Raw genomic sequence first — 24,996 nt, 5'->3', positions numbered from 1 at the left:
CAAGATTGAGCCCCTAATAAATGTTGACAGTCCAATAAAATCTCAAATGATCTCAATCTAAGTCTTACAAGACCGTGTTCTTCAAGGTTAGAATCCACAACCACCGTGCCCCTTGCAAAAGAACTGGACACCAAAGGAGTGAACTTCAGATCCGTACGAGGGAGAACCAACGTTAGATTTATTTATAAAAACGTAGAAATTACAAAAGAAAAATAACACAATTCCAAGTACGATTTACCACATAATACCGGAAAAAAAAAAGTAAAGGTGGACAACTGTCTTCTAAGAGAGAACCTTTGAGAAAAAAAGTTGTCTTCTCTTAATTAATATTTCCTATCATTTTAAGATGGACAGTATCTAGCATACACACTCAAGTTTACGGTCACACACACACACACACACACACACACACACACACACACACCCCTTCACTCCCTCAAACACTCAGTCATACAACACACACACACACACACACACACACACACACACCCCTTCACTCCCTCAAACACTCAGTCATACAACACACACACTCAAGCACAAGGTCATACACACACACACATACACTCCTTCACTCACTCAAACAACACACACTCACTCTCTTCCCTTAAACACACACACACACACACATCTCTCAAACACACACACACATCCCTCAAACACACACAGGGACCCTGGGGTGAATGGCCAACCAACACATGCAGGTGGTTCTGACTGAATGAGGTTTTAGGCCATTAGATCATAAGATGAAGCCCCTCATCTACTTCCTGTAGTTCTTTAGACCAAGCCCCTCCTCTTCCTGTAGTTCTTTAGATCAAGCCCCTCCTCTTCTTGTAGTCCTCCAGGTTGAGAGACCTGCGCGGAGCACCGTCCTTCACTGCCAGGGTGTTAGCGCTCACTGACAGAGACTTGGCTTCTGAAACACACCGGAGGAACAACATTAGTGTGACACATTTGCTGTTACAGTACAGGTGCCCCCAGACGCTGAGCTTGAGTGAGTTTAGCATTTTCCTGACTAATGGTTAAGGGTAGGACTCGGGGAGGGGATAAGGTAGGACTCGGGGAGGGGATAAGGTAGGACTCGGGGAGGGGATAAGGTAGGACTCGGGGAGGGGATACGGTAGGACTCGGGGAGGGGATACGGTAGGACTCGGGGAGGGGATAAGGTAGGACTCGGGGAGGGGATAAGGTAGGACTCGGGGAGGGGATAAGGTAGGACTCGGGGAGGGGATAAGGTAGGACTCGGGGAGGGGATAAGGTAGGACTCGGGGAGGGGATAAGGTAGGACTCGGGGAGGGGATAAGGTAGGACTCGGGGAGGGGATAAGGTAGGACTCGGGGAGGGGATAAGGTAGGACTCGGGGAGGGGATAAGGTAGGACTCGGGGAGGGGATAAGGTAGGACTCGGGGAGGGGATAAGGTAGGACTCGGGGAGGGGATACGGTAGGACTCGGGGAGGGGATAAGGTAGGACTCGGGGAGGGGATAAGGTTAGGACTCGGGGAGGGGATAAGGTAGGACTCGGGGAGGGGATAAGGTAGGACTCGGGGAGGGGATAAGGTTAGGACTCGGGGAGGGGATAAGGTTAGGACTCGGGGAGGGGAAGCTGATCCCTTAGCTGGTAATAGCCGGCTTTTGGTCGATAAAAAATAAAAAGGCGATAAATAAAATTGCCACCGGCCAATTGTTAGAAAACAAATAATAATCCCATAGCGAAATAATGCTTTTTAGCCGATTAATTTATGTAAATACAGTGAGGGAAAAAAGTATTGGAGCCCCTGCTGATTTTGTACGTTTGCCCACTGACACAGAAATTATCAGTCTATAATTTTAATGGTAGGTTTATTTGAACAGCGAGAGACAGAATAACAACAACAAAAATCCAGAAAAACGCATGTCAAAAATGTTATTAATTGATTTGCATTTTAATTAGGGAAATAAGTCTATAGGTTAATTAGCTTAATTTAGTGGAAATAATTGGTGCATGTGTATATTCATTATGTATCTTATTTATTACATGCACACAGATAAAGACTTCTGTCAGACAGCGCGAGAGCTGCTACAGCTTCTCAAACACTGGAGTGAAACGTGCTTTTAGAAGCCCAAATCATTGCGCGATGTTGTAACGAGAGCCCACGATTGAGGTCACACACCCTCCAGGCAAAGACGGCGTTTCGTTGTTGACAAATGCCCCTCAATTACGAATGGTGGAGAACAGATTTTCCCTATGTACCACGTTCCAGAGCCAGAGCGAGTGTTCTGTTATTGACAGCGCTTCCTCAAGCTATGATTGATGAAGGAACCAGAGCTCTTTGACTTCTGGCAGAAAGCCGTTATAAAGATATCTGACGGCAAACATTTAGTAGTGAATTGCCTCATGTGCCTCATCACCTCATGTGTGCCACACAGAGACTCGCCGATAGATACATGACTGTAAGTCGCTTTGGATAAAAGCGTCTGCTAAATGGCATATTATATAGAACGCTATGGACTCACCCGCTCCCGCTGTGTTATTTACAAACAAACACGCGACTGGCTCAACTGTTCTGGGGAACTACGGTAAGCTTCATAATGTAAAATAGTGTGACAGTTGAAATGAAGAACTCAACCTGCTTTATCTCCTAACGTATTGCACAAGTTGACTGCAGGTATAAACTTAAAAAGTAGCTACAAATATTCACATTTATTTAAAAAATGTCAAATAAATAGTTTTCACATTATTGAAAAACCATCCTGTGGCTTTTTCCAAATACCCCGGTATAATATATATATATATATATATTGTATACCGCCCAAGCCTGTTGAGTATGTTAAGACTGCAGGTCTAATTGACAAACCAATTACCAATACTGTCCCCATCGGATGCTAATTGGTAGCCTAGTTCATGTCTGTTCCTGGTTGGTGTGCTGTAGCCCTCTCACATCTTCTCTTCCCATGAATAAGATCACGTCATTAACAACTACGGATACAGTTCATTCAAGGGTCTCACTATATTCAACACTTAATGGTGCCCTCTTAGAATCATTTACATTTTAGTCATTTTAGCAAACGCTCTTATCCAGAGCGACTTACAGTTAAGTTAGTGCATACGTTATTCATACTGACATGAGACATGATATGATATATGATATGCCATTTAGCAGACGCTTTTATCCAAAGCGACTTACAGTCGTGCGTGCATACATTTTTTTTTGTGGAATGGGTGGTCCCGGGGATCGAACCCACTACCTTGGCGTTACAAGCGCCGTGCTCTACCAGCTGAGCTACAGAGACATGAGGGGTGGGATGTGTGTTCTGGGTGACGGGTCCACAGTGTCAGAACCACAGCGTCCCCGTGCTGACTAGTGGGTTGGCTGGCTGTGGACATCTTTTTTTGTCTTGTTACTGTGCTACATTTGGACATGCTTAATTACCCTATTTTCCTAGCTGTGGTTAGTTAGTTAGTTAGTTAGTATATTACCGTAGCTGCATATCAGACGAGGTTAGCTACTCCTGAAACTCACAGCCAGAGCTAACGCCACCAGCAGCCTAGCCATGCCGCGCAGCTAGCTAACCGTTTATTCATTAAAAATCAGACTCAGTCACTCTTTGGATACGATAACCAAATTATTCAAATCAGATAAATGAATTATTTTAGTAATTAAATCAGTAAATGATCTTGAATATTAATTAGCCAAGTCAAAACAGCAACAATTCTAAATGTAATCGCATGTAAAAAAAAAAAAAAAAAAAAAAAAAAAAAACGTTTTGATGGCCACGATTAAAAATAGGTATTTTTATTTCTCAACTGGTAATTGAAGTGCGCTTCCCATTCGCCTGTACATACGAAATGGAAGGCAGGTTTCATCAGCGCGTCACCACTTTGCATTGAGCTGGAGGCAGTATGCATTTTGAAAACATTTACTTAATTGTTTGAAAAATGAATGTTTTACTACATATTATGAGGCATATTTTACCTTGCTTCTAAGTAGACTAAATCTGACCATATACGTAGAGGCAATTCTCTTATAAAGACTTCCACATGCCATTGAAACCAGTAGCCTAATTCTCTCATGTTGCATGTGTGGTGCACTTTTGACAACGGTATTTTCCAGCTAACTGCGTTACGGAACGAACATTCAAGCGTAGACTACTGCCTGGTGCACATTGCTGTGCTTAAACTGTGAAGAAATAATTGTTTATTAAAATGTTAAGCTAAACGTTCTTATCTGCCTAATAGCTTTTTTTATATATATATATATATATATATATATATATATATATATATATATATATATATATATATATATATATATATATATATATATATATATATATATATATATATGTAGCCGAGGCCTATTGGTTGTATGAAATTAGGATCTATCTTCCCACAACTGTCCCAGAGTCTGATTGGAACAGGCCATTTCTTTCTCGACCAATACAACGTGGTCCTCAGTAGCTCAATTGGTAGAGCATGGCGCTTGTAACGCCAGGGTAGTGGGTTCGATCCCCCGGACCACCCATACGTAAAAACGCATGCACACATGACTGTAAGTCGCTTTGGATAAAAGCGTCTGCTAAATGGCATATTATTATATTATATTATTAGAATAGGTAAACGTTTCTACTATGGGGGATAGTAGATTGACATAGGCTACTGATTTTGATGTTCGTTACTTGTCTTGTTGGCTGAGGAAGAGTACATTTGGACAGTTATTGTAACATCTTCAAAGTGTGTATCGGAATTGCATGTTCTGTTAAGATGAATTACCGTAATCTAAAATGTGATTTCTGTCATTCTGAGCACAGTGAGTGGACACCCTAATCAAGTTACGCACAAAATGCATATGGGTCTGGTAAATTTCTCAAATGTCCGGTCAATTAAAATGATGCCGGTCAAATGTCCGGCAACACATTTTCCCTAACGGAAACCCTGATCTGATCTGAACCTGATCTGATCTGTACCTGATCTGAACCTGATCTGAGGCCTCCCCTATCATTGCTACGCAGACGACACACAATTAATCTTCTCCTTTCCCCCTTCTGATAACCAGGTGGCGAATCGCATCTCTGCATGTCTGGCAGACATATCAGTATGGATGACGGATCACCACCTCAAGCTGAACCTTGGCAAGACGGAGCTGCTCTTCCTCCCGGGGAAGGACTGCCCGTTCCATGATCTCGCCATCACGCTTGACAACTCCGTTGTGTCCTCCTCCCAGAGTGCAAAGAGCCTTGGCGTGACCCTGGACAACACCCTGTCGTTCTCCGCTAACATCAAGGCGGTGACCCGATCCTGTAGGTTCATGCTCTACAACATTCGGAGAGTACGACCCTGCCTTACACAGGAAGCGGCACAGGTCCTAATCCAGGCACTTGTCATCTCCCGTCTGGATTACTGCAACTCGCTGTTGGCTGGGCTCCCTGCCTGTGCCATTAATCCCCTACAACTCATCCAGAACGCCTCAGCCCGTCTGGTGTTCAACCTTCTCAAGTTCTCTCACGTCACCCCGCTCCTCCGCACACTCCACTGGCTTCCAGTTGAAGCTTGCATCTGCTACAAGACCATGGTGCTTGCCTACGGAGCTGTGAGGGGAGTGGCACCTCCGTACCTTCAGGCTCTGATCAGTCCCTACATCCAAACGAGGGCATTGCGTTCATCCACCTCTGGCCTGCTGGCTCCGCTACCTCTGCGGAAGCATAGTTCCCGCTCAGCCCAGTCAAAACTGTTCGCTGCTCTGGCACCCCAATGGTGGAACAAGCTCCCTCACGACGCCAGGACAGCGGAGTCACTCACCACCTTCCGGAGACACTTGAAACCCTACCTCTAAGGAATACCTGGGATAGGATAAAGTAATCCTTCTATCCCCCCCCCCAAATAAATAGAGAATAATATATTGTAAAGTGGTTGTCCCACTGGCTATCATAAGGTGAATGCACCAATTTGTAAGTCACTCTGGATAAGAGCGTCTGCTAAATGACAAAAAATGTCAAATGTAATGATCTGTACCTAGGGGAAACGTCACCCTGGAGAGCCATGTCTAGCAGTAGTGTTACCGACCGCACATTGACTACCCTCCTGGAGACAGGGATCGAACCCACCACTTTGTGCTCGGTCCATCTCACCTGCATTGGGAACCTGTAGGTCTATCTTGACGTCAAAGTCGTGAACTTTAAATAGGTCCTCTGAGAGGTCGCTGGTGTTCTTAGTAGGGTCAATGACTTTCAGGGCAGCCTGTCCCGCTCCCCTGCCCATCTCAAACTCCAAGTCCATCTCTTTGCCCGACCCTTCTCCGTACTTCTCATTGAGGTGTTGGAGGATAGCTGCATGGACTGAAGGGTCTCTGGCCTGTGGGAACACAAAACACAAAACGTAAATACTGCAGACAGACAAGTTATTCTGAATATTACGTGTTACATACAGTTGCTTCTGGACTCAAAGCACTCAAACCATGCAACCATGGGCTCCCGAGTGGCGCAGCGGTCTAAGGCACTGCATCTCAGTGCTTGAGGCGTCACTACAGACCCCCCCCCCCTGGTTCGATTCCAGGCTGTATCACAACCGGCCGTGATTGGGAGTCCCATAGGGTCGGCGCACAATTGGCAGGAACCCAGACTTCATCAAAGAAATCGGAAATACAGACATTGTCATCCTACAAGAAACATGGTATAGAGGAGACGGACCCACTGGTTGCCCTCTAGGTTACAGAGAGCTGGTAGTCCCATCCACCAAACTACCAGGTGTGAAACAGGGAAGGGACTCAGGGGGTATGCTAATTTGGTATAGAGCAGACCTAACCCACTCTATTAAATTAGTCAAAACAGGAACATTTTACATCTGGCTAGAAATGTATAAGGAAAGTATCTCAGAGAAACATGTCCTCATGAGTGCTACCTATATCCCCCCACTAGAATCCCCATACTTTAATGAAGACAGCTTCTCCATCCTAGAGGGGAAGATCAACCATTTCCAGGCCCAGGGACATGTACTAGTCTGTGGCGACCTAAATGCCAGAACTGGACAAGAACCTGACACCCCCAGCACACAGGGGGACAAACACATACCTGGAGGTGACAGCATTCCCTCCCAAATATGCCCCCCTAGACACAACTATGACAAAACAACCAACAAAAACGGGTCACAACTCCTGCAGCTCTGTTGCATGCTGGGTCTGTACGTAGTCAATGGTAGGCTTCGAGGGGACTCCTATGGTAGGTACAGCTATAGCTCATCTCTTGGCAGTAGTACTGTAGACTACTTTATCACTGACCTCAACCCAGAGTCTCTCAGAACGTTCACAGTCAGCCCACTGACAACCCTATCAGATCACAGCAAAATCACAGTCTACTTGAACAGAGCAATACTCAATCATGAGGCATCAAAACCAAAAAGGTACTGCATAATATTAAGAAATGCTATAGATGGAAGGAAAGTAGTGTAGAAACCTACCAAAAAACAATTAGGAAACAACAAATTCAATCCATTCTAGACAACTTCCTGGACAAAACGTTCCACTGTAATAGTGAAGGTGTAAACTTCGCAGTAGAAAACCTAAACAGTATACTTGACCTCTCAGCTTCCCTATCAAATCTAAAAATGTCAAGCAGACAACCTAAGAAAAGTAACAACAGTGACAAATGGTTTGATGAAGAATGCAAAAACCTAAGAAAGAAATTGAGAGACCTATCCTACCAAAAACATAGAGACCCAGAAAACCTGAGCCTACGCCTTCACTATGGTGAATCACTAAAACAATACAGAAATACACTACGGAAAAAGAAGGAACAGCACGTCAGAAATCAGCTCAATGTAATTGAAGAATCCATAGACTAACCACTTCTGGGAAAATTGGAAAACTCTAAACAAACAACAACACGAAGAGTTATCTATCCAAAACGGAGATGTATGGATAAACCACTTCTCCGATCTTTTTGGCTCTATAACAAAGAACAAACAGCATGAAGCTCCCGACAAACAGTTATTGTGCTGACGTTATTTCCAGAGGCAGTTTGGAACTCGGTAGTGAGTGTTGCAACCGAGGACAGACAATTTTTATGCACTACGCGGTCCCGTTCTGTGAGCTTGTGTGGCCTACCACTTCGCGGCTGAGCCGTTATTGCTCCTAGACGTTTCCACTTCACAATAACAGCACTTACAGTTAACCGGGGCAGCTCTAGCAGGGCAGATATTTGACAAACTGACTTGTTGGAAAGGTGGCATCCTGTGACGGTGCCACGTTGAAATTCACTGAGCTCTTCAGTAAGGCCATTCTACTGCCAATGTTTGTCCATGGAGATTGCATGGCTGTGTGCTCGATTTTATACACCTGTTAGCAACGGGTGTGGCTGAAATAGACGAATCAACTAATTTGAAGAGGTGTCCACATACTTTTGTATATATAGTGTATCAACGAATTGGCGAGGGCACTAGAACAGTCTGCAGCACACGGCCTCCCCCTACTATACTGAACTAAAATATAAACACAACTTAAACAATTTTACTGAGTTACAGATCATATTTTAAAAATCTGTCAATTGAAATAAATTAATTCGGCCCTAATCTATGGATTTCACATGACTGGGGAGCCAGGTCCAGCCAATCAGAATTAGTTTTTCCCCACAAAAGGGCTTTATTACAGACAGAAATACTCGTCAGCAGCACCCCCCCCACAGACAATCCCGCAGGTGAAGAAGCCCCATGTGGAGGTCCTGGCTGGCGTGGTTACGCGTGGTCTCCGGTGTGAAGTCGGTTGGACGTACTGCCAAATTCTCCAAAACGACGTATGGTAGAGATATGAACATTCAATTATCTGGCAACAGCTCTGGTGGACATTCCTGCAGTCAGCATGGCAATTGCACGCTCCCTCAAAACTTGAGACATCTGTGGCATTGGGTTGTGTGACAAAACTGCACATTTTAGAGTGGCCTTTTATTGTCCCCAGCACAAGGTGCACCTGTGTAATGATCATGCAGTTTAATCAGCTTCTTTATCTGCCACACCTGTCAGGTGGATGGATTATCTTGGTAAAGGAGAAATGCTCACTAACAGGGATGTAAACTAATTTGTGCACAAAATTGTAGAGAAATAATATTTTAGTGCGTATGGAACACTTCTGGAATCTTCTTTTTCAGCTCATGAAACATGGGACCAACACTTTACATGTTGCGTTTATATTTTTGTTCTGTATAGAATCTGAAGTCAAATGTATACTGTTTGCTGATGATCTGGTGCTTCTGTCTTCAACCAAGGAGGGCTTACAGCAGCACCTAGATCTTCTGCACAGATTCTGTCAGACCTGGGCCCTGACAGTAAATCTCAGTAAAACAAATATAATGGTGTTCCAAAGAAAGCTTGCATCTATTTGCCAGGACCACAAATACAAATTCCATCTAGACACCGTTGCCCTAGAGCACACCAAAAACTATACATACCTCGGCCTAAACATCAGCGCCACAGATAACTTCCACAAAGCTGTGAACGATCTGAGAGACAAGGCAAGAAGGGCCTTCTATGCCATCAATTCACAAAATGGGACAATCACCAAGATGAGGCTCTGCATGCAGAATTCTGCAAAAACATCCTCTGTATACAACGTAAAACACCAAATAATGCATGTAGAGCAGAATTAGGCCGATACCCGCTAATTATCAAAATCCAGAAAAGAGCCGTTAAATTCTATAACCACTTAAAAGGAAGCGATTCCCAAACCTTCCATAACAAAGCCATCACCTACAGAGAGATGAACTTGGAGAAGAGTCCCGTAAGTAAGCTGGTCCTGGGGCTCTGTTCACAAACACAAACAGACCCCACAGAGCCCCAGGACAACAACAACAACACAATTAGACCCAACCAAATCATGAGAAAACAAAAAGAGAATTACTTGACACATTGGAAAGAATTAACAAAAAAACAGAGCAAACTAGAATGCTATTTGGCCCTAAACCGAGAGTACACAGTGGCAGAATACCTGACCACTGTGACTGACCCAAACTTAAGGAAAGCTTTGACTATGTACAGACTCAGTGAGCATAGCCTTGCTATTGAGAAAGGCCGCCGTAGGCAGACCTGGCTCTCAAGAGAAGACAGGCTATGTGCACACTGCCCACAAAATGAGGTGGAAAATGAGCTGCACTTCCTAACCTCCTGCCAAATGTATGACCATATTAGAGACACATATTTCCCTCAGATTACAGCGATCCACAAAGAATTTGAAAACAAATCCAATTTTGATAAACTCCCTTATCTACTGGGTGAAAAACCACAGTGTGCCATCACAGCAGCAAGATGTGTGACCTGTTGCCACAAGAAAAGGGCAACCAGTGAAGAACAAACACCATTGTAAATACAATCCATATTTATGTTGAGTTATTTTCCCTTTTGTACTTTAACTATTTGCACATCATTATAACATTGTATATAGACATAATGTGACAATTTAAATGTCTCTATTCCTTTGGAACTTTTTTGAGTGTAATGTTTAATGTTAATATTTATTATCTATTTCACTTGCTTTGGCAATGTTAACATATGTTTCCCATGCCAATAAAGGCCTTTGAATTGAGAGAGAGGATCTGCAACTTACGTAAGACACCATGGTGGGATTGGGGGGGGGGGATGAGTGAGTGAGTGAGTGAGAGAGAGTGAGAGAGTGAGAGAGTGAGAGAGTGAGAGAGTGAGAGAGTGAGAGAGTGAGAGAGTGAGAGAGAGAGAGAGAGAGAGAGAGAGAGAGAGAGAGAGAGAGAGAGAGTGAGAGAGAGAGTGAGAGTGAGAGAGAGGATCTGTGACTTACATTAGACACCATGGTTGGTTTGCACTGCCGTCTAGTGAACGGGTCCATCTGCAACTTGGCATTCTGTCCCTCAGCCTGACAGAAACAGTATATTATATATATTAAAAACATATTTTTTAAAAAGTATCACCATTTATTAATTTTTACAGGACATTTGTTTTGATCGGTCACAGTAGGCAGTAGTTTAGGTGTGAGACCTAATGAGAGAACGAGAACTGCAAGTATTCCGTGAATTTAAGTAAATCACAAGGCCCATATGAATTTCCTGCGGCGTAACAACAGTGATCAAATTAAGATACTACATCTGTAGTACGGATGCTGGGATACTTACCACTAGGGCCTTCTCAGACTCCACAATGTTCCAGCTCCGATTTCTCTGGTTGATGTAGCTGGAGAAAACAGATGGACAGGCAGAGAGGTTCATATATAGACAGAGAGATAGAAAGAGAGAGAGCAAGAAAGAAAGAGAGAGAAAGATAGAGAGCAAGAAAGAAAGAGAGAGAGAGAGAGAAAGAGAGAGACAGAGACAGAGACAGACAGAGACAGAAATAGAGAGAAAGAAAGAGAGAGAGAGAGAGAGAGAGACAGAGAGAGAGAGACAGAGAGACAGAGAGAGAGAGAGAGAGAGAGAGAGAGAGCAACAGTCCTGTGTGTCTCAGTTGGTAGAGCAGGGGATGAACTTTGACCTGAACTCATCATGGGGGGCCACAGTAGCCTTTTGGAGGCCCCCACCTTGCGATCAAAACATTTTAGAGGCTGTCCTCTTGACAGCGGAGAGGAAGAAAAGTGTTTTAGAGTAAATATCCTGCAATTCTACACATTTTGCCATGGGATGGAGAGAAGATTTTACAATTTCATAATACATTTCATGCAATTCTACACATTTTGCCTTGGGCGGAGAGAAATGTTTTTAATATGATATCTGAGTGAGAGTGACTAACACAATTAACGGAGGCCCACGGTCCGTAATTTGACAATATCTACAAGTTTAGATGGCTGGTCGCTAGACTAACTTACCGATCTAAAAAATGTTAGCTGACATGAGCTACAGGGTTGTGAGTTTGTTTCTCACGGTGGACCAGTATGAAAAAGTATGCACTCACTACTGCAAGTCGCTCTGGATAAGAGCGTCTGCTAAATGACTCAAATGTAAAAAAGGTAGAAAAACATGATCACCCGTACACTACAGAAAACAGAATTTTACCGATCAGCAAAATATGCATCAGGTCAAAAACTACGTTCTAACAATACCAAGTGGTGAAAGACTGGTGGTCGTCTCACCTGATGGCAGAGATGTTTTTGGTCCTCTGCCTGTCCAGATGCTCTGCCCTCTCCTCCAGCTCGTTCAGTTGGTCCTGGATCTCTTTGGCCTTGTCTCCTTCTCCACTCTCCTCTGCCATGGCCTAGGGGTGAGCACACGCACATTATAGCATGCCTATGGAGGCTCCTCAGAGGAGGAAAGGGAGGACCACAGACGATGCAAACAGTACACACAGAACACAGTAGTACACACAAGTATAAACAAGTACACAGCAGTACACACAGCAGGACACAGTACATAGGCTTGCAAAAGTATTCACCCCCCTTGGCATTTTTCCTATTTTGTTACCTTACAACCTGGAATTAAAATTGATTTTTTGGGGGTTTGTATCATTTGATTTACACAACATGCCTACCACTTTGAAGATGCAAAATATTTTTTCTTGTGAAACAAACAAGAAATAAGACAAAAAACGGAAAACTTGAGCGTGCATAACTATTCACCCCCCACTCTCTTGGCGTATGTCTCTATAAGCTTGGCACATCTAGCCACTGGGATTTCTGCCCATTCTTCAAGGCAAAACTGCTCCAGCTCCTTCAAGTTGGATGGGTTCCGTAGGTGTACAGCAATCTTTAAGTCATACCACAGATTCTCAATTGGATTGAGGTCTGGGCTTTGACTATTCCAAGACATTTAAATGTTTCCCCTTAAACCACTCAAGTGTTGCTTTAGCAGTATGCTTAGGGTCATTGTCCTGCTGGAAGGTGAACCTCTGTCCCAGTCTCAAATCTCTGGAAGACTGAAACAGGTTTCCCTCAAGAATTTCCCTGTATTTAGCGCCATCCATCATTCCTTCAATTCTGACCAGTTTCCCAGTCCCTGCCGATGAAAAACATCCCCACAGTATGATGCTGCCACCACGGGACGGTGTTCTCGGGGTGATGAGAGGCGTTGGGTTTGCGCCAGACATTGCGCTTTCCTTGATGGCCCAAAAGCTCAATTTTAGTCTCATCAGACCAGAGTACCTTCTTCCATATGTTTGGGGAGTCTCCCACATGCCTTTTGGCGAACACCAAACTTATTTTTTTCTGTAAGCAATGGCTCTTTTCTGGCCACTCTTCCGTAAAGCCCAGTTCTGTGGAGTGTACGGCTTAAAGTGGTCCTATGGACAGATAATCAAATTTCCGCTGTGGCGCTTTGCAGCTCCTTCAGGGTTATCTTTGGTCTCTTTGTTGCCTCTCTGATTAATGCCCTCCTTGCCTGGTTTTGGTGGGCGGCCCTCTCTTGGCAGGTTTGTTGTGGTGCCATATGCTTTCCATTTTTTAATAATGGATTTAATGGTGCTCTGTGGGATGTTCAAAGTTTCTGATATTCTTTTATAACCCAACTCTGATCTGTACTTCTCCACAACTTTGTCCCGGACCTGTTTGGAGAGCTCCTTGGTCTTCATGGTGCCGCTTGCTTGATGGTGCCCCTTGCTTAGTGGTGTTGCAGACTCTGGGGCCTTTCAGAACAGGTGTATATATACACTGAGATCATGTGACAGATCATGTGACACTTAAATAAAGCCCACCTGTGTGCAATCTAACTAATTATGTGACTTCTGAAGGTAATTGGTTGCACCAGATCTTATTTAGGGGCTTCATAGCAAAGGGGGTGAATACATATGCACGCACCACTTTTCCGTTATTGATTTTGCAGAATTTTTTTTTAACAAGTAATTTTTTCCCATTTCACTTCACCAATTTGGATTAATTTTGTGTATGTCCATGAAATGAAATCCAAATAAAAATCCATTTAAATTACAGGTTGTAATGCAACAAAATAGGAAAAAACGCCAAGGGGGATGAATACTTTAGCAAGGCACTGCACACAGTAGTACACACATGGTAGTAAAACAACTTTCTGGGTCAAGAGAGGTTTCTTTATCTACCTTATCTTTCAGTAGAGATGTTTCTTTATCTACCTTATCTTTGAGTAGTGATGTTTCTTTATCTACCTTATCTTTCAGTAGAGATGTTTCTTTATCTACCTTATCTTTGAGTAGTGATGTTTCTTTATCTACCTTATCTTTCAGTAGTGATGTTTCTTTATCTACCTTATCTTTCAGTAGAGATGTTTCTTTATCTACCTTATCTTTCAGTAGAGATGTTTCTTTATCTACCTTATCTTTCAGTAGAGATGTTTCTTTATCTACCTTATCTTTCAGTAGAGATGTTTCTTTATCTACCTTATCTTTCAGTAGAGATGTTTCTTTATCTACCTTATCTTTCAGTAGAGATGTTTCTTTATCTACCTTATCTTTCAGTAGTGATGTTTCTTTATCTACCTTATCTTTGAGTAGTGATGTTTCTTTATCTACCTTATCTTTGAGTAGTGATGTTTTCTTCATTGCATAGTTGGAAGGCGCCTTTCGGAATCTGTCTTTCTCTTTTACGATCTGTGAATCAACAAATAAACAACAACAAATCACATCTGGGTTGAAATTCAACATTATACGGTATACTAGGGTTGGGCAGTATCCAGATGTTCATACCGTCATACCGTCTCTGTACCATACCGGGGTATATGGTATTACCGGAAGTGCACACAAGGGGGCGCTATTGCCCCCCCCCCCCCAAAAAAAAAAAATACATAAAGAAATAATAATAATAATAATAATGTTTTAAACTCTTTTTAAACAATTTAGGCAATCCGGATCTTGATCCAGGAGGGGACTGAATGTCTCTGCTGTAACCAAGGAGCTTGATCTTGACAGCTAGCCACTTAGCTAGCAAGTTAGCAAACCAAACACACACAGTTAGTGCATACATTATTATTTTTCATACCCCCTGTGGGAATCGAACCCACAACCCTGGCGTTGCAAACGCCATGCTCTATCAACTGAGCTACATCCCTGCCGGCCATTCCCTCCCCTACCCTGGACGACGCTGGGCCAATTGCACGCCGCCCCATGGGTCTCCCGGTCACGGCCGGCTACGACAGAGCCTGGATTCGAACCAGGATCTCTAGTGGCACAGCTAGCACTGCGATGCAGTGCCTTAGACCACTATTTGACACATCTTAGATTTATAAGCAGTGGCCCCGCGAGGCTGCGTTTTTATATATAAAAAATAATAATTTAACAGTATTGAAAATCATACCGTCGCCATTTCGAAACACCCCGGTATAAAATGGTATATCGCCCAAGCCTAGCATACACTATGAGCATAATTAATACTTCACAAAATAGGTATGGCAGGAAATTGAGCCAGATGAGAAACACATACTGCGTTCCAAATGGCACCCTATTCCCTATAGTGTCCTGGTCAAACGTAGTGCAACACATAGAGAATAAGGGCGCCATTTGGGACGCACACAGATACACTACATCACCAAAAGTATGTGGACACCCCTTCAAATGAATGGATTCGGCTACACCCCTCCACTTCAATGATCCTCAACAGGGGCCCCACAAGGGTGCGTGCTCAGCCCCCTCCTGCACTCCCTGTTCTCCCATGACTGCGTGGCCAAGCACGCCTCCAACTCAATCATCAAGTTTGCAGACGACACAACAGTAGTAGGCCTGATTACCAACAATGACGAGACAGCCTACAGGGAGGAGGTGAGGGCCCTGGCGGAGTGGTGCCAGGAAAATAACCTCTCCCTCAATGTCAACAAAACGAGCTGATGCACCATTGAGAGCATCCTGTCGGGCTGTATCACCGCCTGGTACGGCAACTGCACCGCCCGCAACCGCAGGGCTCTCCAGAGGGTGGTGCGGTCTGCCCAACGCATCACCGGGGGCACACTGCCCGCCCTCCAGGACACCTACAGTACCCGGTGTCACAGGAAGGTCAAAAAGATCATCAAGGACATCAACCACCCGAGCCACAGCCTGTTCACCCCGCTATCATCCAGAAGGCGAGGTCAGTACAGGTGCATCAAAGCTGGGACCGAGAGACTGAAAAACAGCTTCTATCTCAAGGCCATCAGACTGTTAAACAGCCATCACTAGCCGGCCACCACCCGGTTACTCAACCCTGCACCTTAGAGGCTGCTGCCCTATGTACATAGACAGGGAATCACTGGTCACTATAATAATGGAACACTAGTCACTTTAATAATGTTTACATATTTTAGCTTTACTCATCTCATGTGTATATACTGTATTCTATACTATTCTACTGTATCTTAGTCCATGCCACTCCAACATTGTTCGTCCTAATATTTATATATTTCTTAATTCCATTATTTTACTTTAGATTTGTGTGTATTGTTGTGTATTGTTAGATACTACTGCACTGTTGGAGCTGGGAACACAAGTGGAAACGCGTTCTCTGGAGTGATGAATCACGCTTCACCACCTGGCAGCCTGCACAGAGCCCTGACCTCAACCCCATCCAACACCTTTGGGGTGAATTGGAACGCCGACTGCGAGCCAGGCCTAATCGCCCAACATCAGTGCCCGACCTCACTAATGCTCTTGTGGCTGAATGGAAGTAAGTCCCCGCAGCAATGTTCCAACATCTAGTGGAAAGCCTTCCCAAAAGAGTGGAGGCTGTTATAGCAGCAAAGGGGGGGGACCAACTCCATATTAATGCCCACGACTTTGGAATGAGATGTTGGACGAGCAGGTGTCCACATCCTTTTGGTCATGTGGTGTACGTACGTCTTCTATGTCTTTGTCGTTGAATTTGTAGTTGCAAGCCTCTTTGATGGCCTGTTCCTTCTTATTGATCTCGTCCAGAGTGGGAACCTGCATACTGGCTATGATCATCTGTAGACAGAGGAGACATATCAAACAAGTTCAATACTCCACAAGAGAGACTGCTCTACGACAGGCCTGACATAACCCATCCAACTACCCATCTAACTACCCATCCATCCACCCATCCAACGATCCATCCAACTACCCATCCATCTTAGATCCATCCACCCATCCAACTACCCATCCATCTTAGATCCATCCACCCATCCAACTACCCATCCATCCACCCATCTTAGATCCATCCACCCATCCAACTACCCATCCATCCACCCATCTTAGATCCATCCACCCATCCAACTACCCATCCATCCACCCATCTTAGATCCATCCAACTACCCATCCATCCACCCATCTTAGATCCATCCAACTACCCATCCATCCACCCATCTTAGATCCATCCAACTACCCATCCATCCACCCATTCTAGATCCATCCACCCATCTTAGATCCATCCACCCATCTTAGATCCATTCTCTCGTTATTCAACTGGTCTGTTGTTAGAAATCTTGCCATCTACCAGGTGGAGGAGTTAAAGCAACCATGCCTCATCCAATCAGCACACTTCCACTGGCACTTCCTCAAGTCAACAATCCAATCAGCACACTTCCACTGGCACTTCCTCAAGTCAACCATCCAATCAGCATTCTCCCACTGCCACTTCCTCAAGTCAACCATCCAATCAGCATTCTCCCACTACCACAAGTCAACCATCCAATCACCATTCTCCCACTGCCACTTCCTCAAGTCAACCATCCAATCAGCATTCTCCTCCCGCCACATCCTCAAGTCAACCATCCAATCAGCATGCCCCTCCAGTCAACTCACCGCCTCCTTCCACTTCATGAACTCGTTTTCTGTGAACTCCTGATTGGATACAAATTCCAGTCTGAAGACTCGGGTGTCACCACCATGCCTAGAGGAGAAACATTTAGTCAGAACAGAGAAACAGTCAGTCAGAACAGAGAATGTAGTCAGCATAGAGAAACAGACCGGCATAAGAGAGAAATGGGACAGCAAAAGAAACAGGCAGAGGAGAAGGAGGAGGAGAGAAACAGGCAGAGGAGGAGGAGGAGGAGAGAAACAGGCAGAGGAGGAGGAGGAGGAGAGAAACAGGCAGAGGAGGAGGAGAGAAACAGGCAGAGGAGGAGGAGAGGAGGAGGAGAGAAACAGGAAGAGGAGGAGGAGAGAAACAGGCAGAGGAGGAGGAGGAGAGAAACAGGCAGAGGAGGAGGAGAGAAACAGGCAGAGGAGGAGGAGAGGAGGAGAGAAACAGGAAGAGGAGGAGGAGAGAAACAGGCAGAGGAGGAGGAGGAGGAGAGAAACAGGCAGAGGAGGAGGAGAGGAGAAACAGGCAGAGGAGGAGGAGAGGAGGAGGAGAGAAACAGGCAGAGGAGGAGGAGGAGAGGAGAAACAGGCAGAGGAGGAGAAGGAGGAGGAGAGAAACAGGCAGAGGAGGAGGAGGAGGAGAGAAACAGGCAGAGGAGGAGAGGAGGAGGAGAGAAACAGGAAGAGGAGGAGGAGGAGAGAAACAGGAAGAGGAGGAGGAGGAGGAGGAGAGAAACAGGAAGAGGAGGAGGAGGAGAGAAACAGGAAGAGGAGGAGCCAAGGGTAGCAGCAGGTAAGAGCTGAGTAGTTTTTAAATGAAGGATGCCGTACCTTAACTGAAGTCCTTTGTTGGTCCGGGTCGTTCCCAACTGGTAGACTTTAGCCGTCTCTACCACGTCAACTATTTCAGCCACCTTCTCACAGGGAATGACAAGAAGTACTCATTATTGAACATAGCTAACTGAAAATCTAAATCAAACATATAGAAAATGGTCTGCAGCAACATTGACAAGGAACAATCTCCTAAGTTAAATAGGAGTAAGGACTCAGGCAGGTTTCCCAGACAGAGAGTACGCCTAGTCACTTTCAATTGAGATTCACCATTGAACTCTAATTTTTGTCTTAATCTGGGTCCAGGAAACTGGCCCAATAAATGCGTCTCCTCACCCTGTAAACCGGTTTGCTACTACTGTTCCCAATGCCAATCCGCACGAAGCAGCCGCTCACGGTCTTCTGGAAGAAGGGCATGTGGCACCAGCGCTCCAGCTTGTGTCGGGACAGACGGACACGGTTCAGCTCGTCTGGTAGTGAAACGGGCTGCGACTTCGGTGGCGTATCCTCTTTCCTGGACCGCCACAAGACAGGAAACACAAACGTTGGTCACTGGTTGTTGGTCATGAAGAAATGTGTTAAATTGTTGGTAAAAAAAATGTGTTTTCTTATCTCAAGAAAAACTTCCAAGACCGAATGGAACAGGTCCTATAGAGCAATGATGAAAACGCTCTGCAGTACCCGACAACGAACTCCAGTCCTGCCAGTCAAACCACCCAAAGCTGACACGCGCAATAATAATAATATGCCATTTAGCAGACGCTTTTATCCAAAGCGACTTACAGTCATGCGTGCATACATTTTTGTGTATGGGTGGTCCCGGGGATCGAACCCACTACCTTGGCGTTACAAGCGCCGTGCTCTACCAGCTGAGCTACAGAGGACCAATGTAGTAGTCCTACCAATGAAATGCATTATCTGCAGCCGACAGATAGATAGACACTTACTCGTCGTCTTCGGAATAAGATGAGGAGTGTGAACTGCGATCGCTCTTTACGGACGATTTGTCGTCATCCTCCTCCTCTTCCTCCTCATCGTCCGAGTAAACCTCGCTGGTCTTCAGGGGCTGCCGTTTCGCCAGGAGCTCCGCTGTCCAAATTTACATTTTAGTCTATTTAGCAGAACAAATCAAACTATATTTAAAGTACATTTCACAAACATGGCCTTCTGATCTCCCAACAGAGATTAAAAAAGGTCAATAACACAGGAACACCCACCAAAATGTTTAGCAACAAAAAAAAAAAAAAAAAAAACATTTCTTATTGGACAAATACAGATAACACCACCCTGTTTCACTACCACACGTTGACCCCGGGTGACCCCGGGTCCATAGATGCAATCTATTGACTAGATGTGTGGTTCGATGAGAACGGAAACGTGAAGACAAAACATCGACAACAGACCTGTTCTGGTCTTCTTCTTCTCCCGCTCTGCTTTCAGTTCCTCCATGGCCTGAGACTTCTTATCCAGCTTCTCATCCCGTTTAGTCCTCCTCTCCTTGTTATGAGACATAACCTAAAAAAGGAGAACGCAGTCGCAACGTACCGGTAAGGACTACGGAAACACAATATTACTGAATAGAGTAGTGTGTTGTTTAAACAGGTTTGGGATTAGACGGTGAACTCACCACTTGCTGGTCCTGATGAGTTCTGTCTTCGTGATGAGCGCCGGACGATTTCTCTCTTTTCTTCTTCTGTTCTTCCTCATGTTTCTTTTTCTTTTCCTCTTTCTCCTTCTTCTTCGCTGTTTTCAGCTTCTTTTTGATTTCAAATCTGACAGAAAGATTGACAGTGTCAGGCAGACGGTGTTCCACGACGAGTTACATAGTAATGATCGCAGGAAAGAAAGATTGTGGTAGGCATGTTGTGTAAATCAAATGATACAAAAAAATATATTTTTAATTCCAGGTTGTAAGGCAACAAAAATAGGAAAAATGGCAAGTGGGGATGAATACTTTCACAAGCCACTGTAGTAGCAAGAAGAACAAAATAACTAGAATAATGTTCACAACCAGGCTCTGTACTGTTATGGCTCCAGACACAGTAACAACTCTCCTGCTGAACGCACCCCAGGCTCGGTACTGTTATGGCTCCAGACACAGTAACAACTCTCCTGCTGAACGCACCCCTGGCTCTGTACTGTTATGGCCCCAGACACAGTATCAACTCTCCTGCTGAACGCACCCCAGGCTCTGTACTGTTATGGCTCCAGACACAGTAACAACTCTCCTGCTGAACGCACCCCAGGCTCTGCACTGTTATGGCCCCAGATACAGTAACAACTCTCCTGCTGAACGCACCCCTGGCTCTGCACTGTTATGGCCCCAGATACAGTAACAACTCTCCTGCTGAACGCACCCCAGGCTCTGTACTGTTATGGCCCCAGACACAGTAACAACTCCTGCTGAACGCACCCCAGGCTCTGTACTGTTATGGCCCCAGACACAGTAACAACTCCTGCTGAACGCACCCCAGGCTCTGCACTCTCATGGCTCCAGACACAGTAACAACTCTCCTGCTCCTCCTAGTCTCACCTCCTCTTGAGCACCTCCCTCTTCTCTATCCTGTTAAAGAGCTCCTGCTCCCTCTCCTTCTCCGTCATCTGCTCCAGCCGAGCCCTGTCCTCCTCGTCCCCCATCAGGTCCTCTCCGTAGCCGTCCCTGAACACATCGTCCTCGGACGAGGAGTCGGAGCTGGAGGCAGAGCTGTTGCTCTCGGAGTCAGACACCTCACCTGGACGAGGAGAACGTTACATGGCGTTAGCATTGTTGTAGAGAGACGGCATAAATTAGATCCTCTTTTAGACCGCATTGCATCTGTATGACGATACAGTGCCGTCTCTATAGCCATGACGATACAGTGCCGTCTCTATAGCCATGACGATACAGTGCCGTCTCTATAGCCATGACGATACAGTGCTGTCTCTATAGCCATGACGATACAGTGCTGTCTCTATAGCCATGACGGTACAGTGCTGTCTCTATAGCCATGACGATACAGTGCTGTCTCTATAGCTATGACGATACAGTGCTGTCTCTATAGCCATGACGATACAGTGCCGTCTCTATAGCCATGACGATACAGTGCCGTCTCTATAGCTATGACGATACAGTGCATTCTCTATAGCAGCATATTTTGTCTTTGATAAGGCACCTTTCGATACAAGAGTCAAATCAACTGTTGGTCAAATTAACCAAAGGCAGCAATCAACCACTCTCTTGGGGTCTGTCTCAATTTGTCTTTATATGATTCCTTGCATCCTATCTCCTCACCTCCTTCTCAACCGTATTGGAGGAGAAGATAGAAGGTCCCTCCCCTCGGATCATCCTCTCCAATGTGTTTTGAGAAGGAGCCAAGGACAGAGGATTCCAGAATGAGTCCGGACCTTCAGAGAACTTACTATTGTTAGTCGAACCACTGACAGCTACCACTCTCTTGGGCTACCTCCTGAAGTGTGGCCTTGCACACTGCCCACCATGGATGTAAAATGCATTGGATTGTTGTAAGCACTGGCTGGAGGGAGTTTCCACTATTCAATCCACGAGAGGGAGTATGCAAGTTCACACTTTGTAAGAAAGGGCGTAGAATCGGGCTGCAACCCTAAGTCTCAGGACAACGTACCCTCCTCTGGGGCAGAGCTGTCGGCAGAACTGTCTCCGTCAGAACTTCCGGACGATGCATCTTTATGAACCCTCTTCTTCGCTGCCTCTCTCTTCTTTTCTGTTGCCGTCGGTTTCCCTGGCTTGACCTTCTTCTTTACTTTAGGACCACCGGCGGTCCACTATGTGAAAACAACACAAAAAACAGAACACTGTCACGTGACGTATCAAGGACTGTATGAAAGTATGTTAACTAATACCGTGTCTCTTTCATACCACTACTGTAAGGGCTGGTTTCCTGGACACAGATTAAGCCTAGTCTGGGATTAAGAAGTTATTTTTTAAAGGTGACCCTACATTGGGCATGCTTCTTAGTCCGGGAAACCAGCCCTAAGAAGATCAAACTATATGGAGAGAGGACATCACCGTGACATACCTCATCATCACTGTCTGATGTCTCAGAGTCTGATGAGGCTGCAGGCTTGCTGACTGGCTGGTTATCCTGCTGGTCGTCATGCTGGTCGTCCTGCTGGTCGTCTGAGTCCACCCTCTTCCTCTTGGTGGCCAGAGACAGGAGCTCCTGGGGGGCCACAGGGTGAGAGAGACAAAGCAGAGGTGAGTTTAAATCATGGGGTGAGTGAATTTACAGTGATTGGGGAAACAAAGGCCAAAGTGGAGGAGCACATATTAATGTTACGATATAGATGTTGTTATAAAGATAGTCTAAATACAAAATAGGCACAATAGTGGAGGAACTGACATCCTGTAACAACATAGATCAATAGTTAATATGGATAGATTTTCACAAGATGAATGCTGCATGGTTTGCTCAGGGGCCAGCTGACGTGTAAAGGAAACCTTTCAGTTAATAATATAATATAATAAGCCATTTAGCAGACGCTTTTATCCAAAGCGACTTACAGTCGTGCGTGCATACATAATTTTTTGTGTATGGGTGGTCCCGGGGATCGAACCCACTACCTTGGCGTTACAAGCGCCGTGCTCTACCAGCTGAGCTACAGAGGACCAGTTGACTGACAATCTCCTTTACAGCATATTTAGTGGCTGCTGCAATGTTAGGAAGCATTACAGTACTGTAGCGGTAAATTATTCATAGTTTATCACTCACTCACTTTTATTATGTTGTCTTTGATTTTATAGTGTGCAACTTAACTTATTGTATTTCAATATGGTGCTGTGTAAATAACTAAATGAGACATCATTGGGTAATAAGATCTCTCTGTGGAAGTTTGTCTAAATGTTTAATTGTAGCTATGTTTGTTTATGTTTTGTTTCTACGTTTCCCCAACAGGCCGAATTGTTACCTACCAACACCAGCATTATGACATTAACTAGCTGCTAGCTAACTAGTATTAGGTTTAACACCAAGGTAGCAAAGATAACTAGCCAACTAGCTAGTTAGCAACTTCAAAGCGGCAAGTTACGTGATGTTAAAATCTACGATTGGCGTGTTTTTATAGCACAATATTGGCTGTAAAATAAGTAACATGACAGGTTACCTTTCAACACGTTCCCTCCGAAGCTAACTTTAGCGTATGGTTAGCTAGCTAGCTAACTGTTTTGTCAACACCAATATAGAACTTTAGTCATGCAGGAGATAACGTTATAAATCCGAAGGTCACTGTAGTCTTTGATTACCAAATGATCACAACAACACATTAGATTAAATGTTGCCCACAGGATATTATACTGGGATTTAAATGAAGCCAATAAAACTTCAGGCCTACGGCGCGGTGTTTTCCTCCAAACTCAAGGCACAGCCAGCACGCTAAACATTAGCTAGCAAGCTAGCCAGCTAACCCAAACTGTTCTTATCCAGTTGTCAACCCCGCTAGCGGTAAACAAATTCAAACCAGACAAGGTGCATCCTCACCTGATCTAAATTATCATCACTAGCGCTGTCTTCAGAGTCAGAGTCGATAACGACTCGACCTTTCCGCTTCTTTACATTCACCATGATGAGCTAGTTTGACTAGCTCGGCTACCCGTGTGTGCGAAACGGCGGTAGTTAGCGGCGCAATCCTGCGCTAGAGTACCACTGGGCATGCGTCTCAATGACAAACCGCGCAACAACAACAAAACTAGCGGAACGGAAAATACCAGCCGTGATTCCAGGGAGGAAGTTCATCTGCACGGACCACAACATTGGACATGGGAGCTACACGTTTCTTTCAAAAATGATTACACATGTATAAGTATGTGGTACACATGTTATCATATGTATTCTACGCTGTGAGTGATGAACACAATGCAATCTAACAAAAGGCCAGTTCTAAATCAATTCACAAAGACAGATCCAACCGGCAAAAATTAGCTGGCTAGCTAAAGCCATCAGTCAATGTGTAACGTTGGTCGTTGAGTAAGTAACTACATCGAGGTTCTTGCTATGTACTGTCAAAACTAGCTTATTGATAGTGTACATTCGGCGATTCACTTCATCAAATAGCTTGTCGTCGTGGCTATGAACCAGAATGCCCTGCTACAAAATATTGATGTGGCCATCTACCTATTGCTTAGCCCAATAATGGAACCAAAGGAGCCTAACGTTACTCCTTCTAGTCCAAGGACCTTACATGTTCTGTTTAAAGGTGAATTGGCTCTATCTAAACGTGAATCGATTCTCAATTGCGGTATGGTTCTAGAAGCATAAATCCTTCTAGTTTCATATCACATCCAAATACATTCATAAATGCAAAATAAACACTTACTGTACACTGTTTTAACCGCTTTTAACACAGTTGCAGCCGACAGTATTTTTCAGTGACAACACCGTCTTCCGTTTACACACAGGGGTTCGGAGACGCAGATAGCTATAAGCACAGATAGTCCACCCTGTCTTCCGTCTGTTTTCCATAAACAAGCGCTGTAACATCGAAATATGGCGGTGTGGGAACCCTAGCCCCATAAAGGTGTTTATCAATTTAACGTTTTTTTTTTTTGCTG

General features: G+C 44.7%; 1 protein-coding gene across 2 annotated transcripts; it reads right to left on the bottom strand.

The window, feature by feature from the left end:
- Positions 1–160: 160 nt before the first annotated feature.
- Positions 161–24,071, bottom strand: rtf1 (RTF1 homolog, Paf1/RNA polymerase II complex component). Of its 2 annotated transcripts, XR_014610038.1 has the most exons (18): positions 23,927–24,071; positions 22,469–22,612; positions 22,055–22,214; positions 20,968–21,166; positions 20,062–20,206; positions 19,838–19,949; positions 19,382–19,523; positions 18,771–18,948; positions 18,435–18,517; positions 17,604–17,691; positions 16,680–16,787; positions 14,391–14,468; positions 12,049–12,170; positions 11,099–11,156; positions 10,768–10,842; positions 6,104–6,326; positions 490–913; positions 161–426 (listed from the first exon to the last, which is right to left on the bottom strand). XR_014610038.1 is itself a non-coding variant. In XM_084144192.1 (17 exons), the coding sequence occupies exons 1-17, from the start codon at positions 24,008–24,010 to the stop codon at positions 807–809; spliced, it is 2,106 nt and encodes a 701-aa protein (XP_084000318.1). In that variant the 5' UTR covers positions 24,011–24,071; the 3' UTR covers positions 161–806. The 2 variants fall into 2 exon arrangements, 1 of the variants encoding a protein (XP_084000318.1); XM_084144192.1 differs by having other exon boundaries at positions 161–913.
- Positions 24,072–24,996: the final 925 nt, after the last annotated feature.

The sequence above is a fragment of the Coregonus lavaretus genome (genome assembly GCF_964263955.1).
Source record: "Coregonus lavaretus genome assembly, chromosome: 27".
Taxonomy (NCBI): Eukaryota; Metazoa; Chordata; class Actinopteri; order Salmoniformes; family Salmonidae; genus Coregonus; species Coregonus lavaretus.
This window is presented reverse-complemented; position numbering and strand designations above follow the sequence as displayed.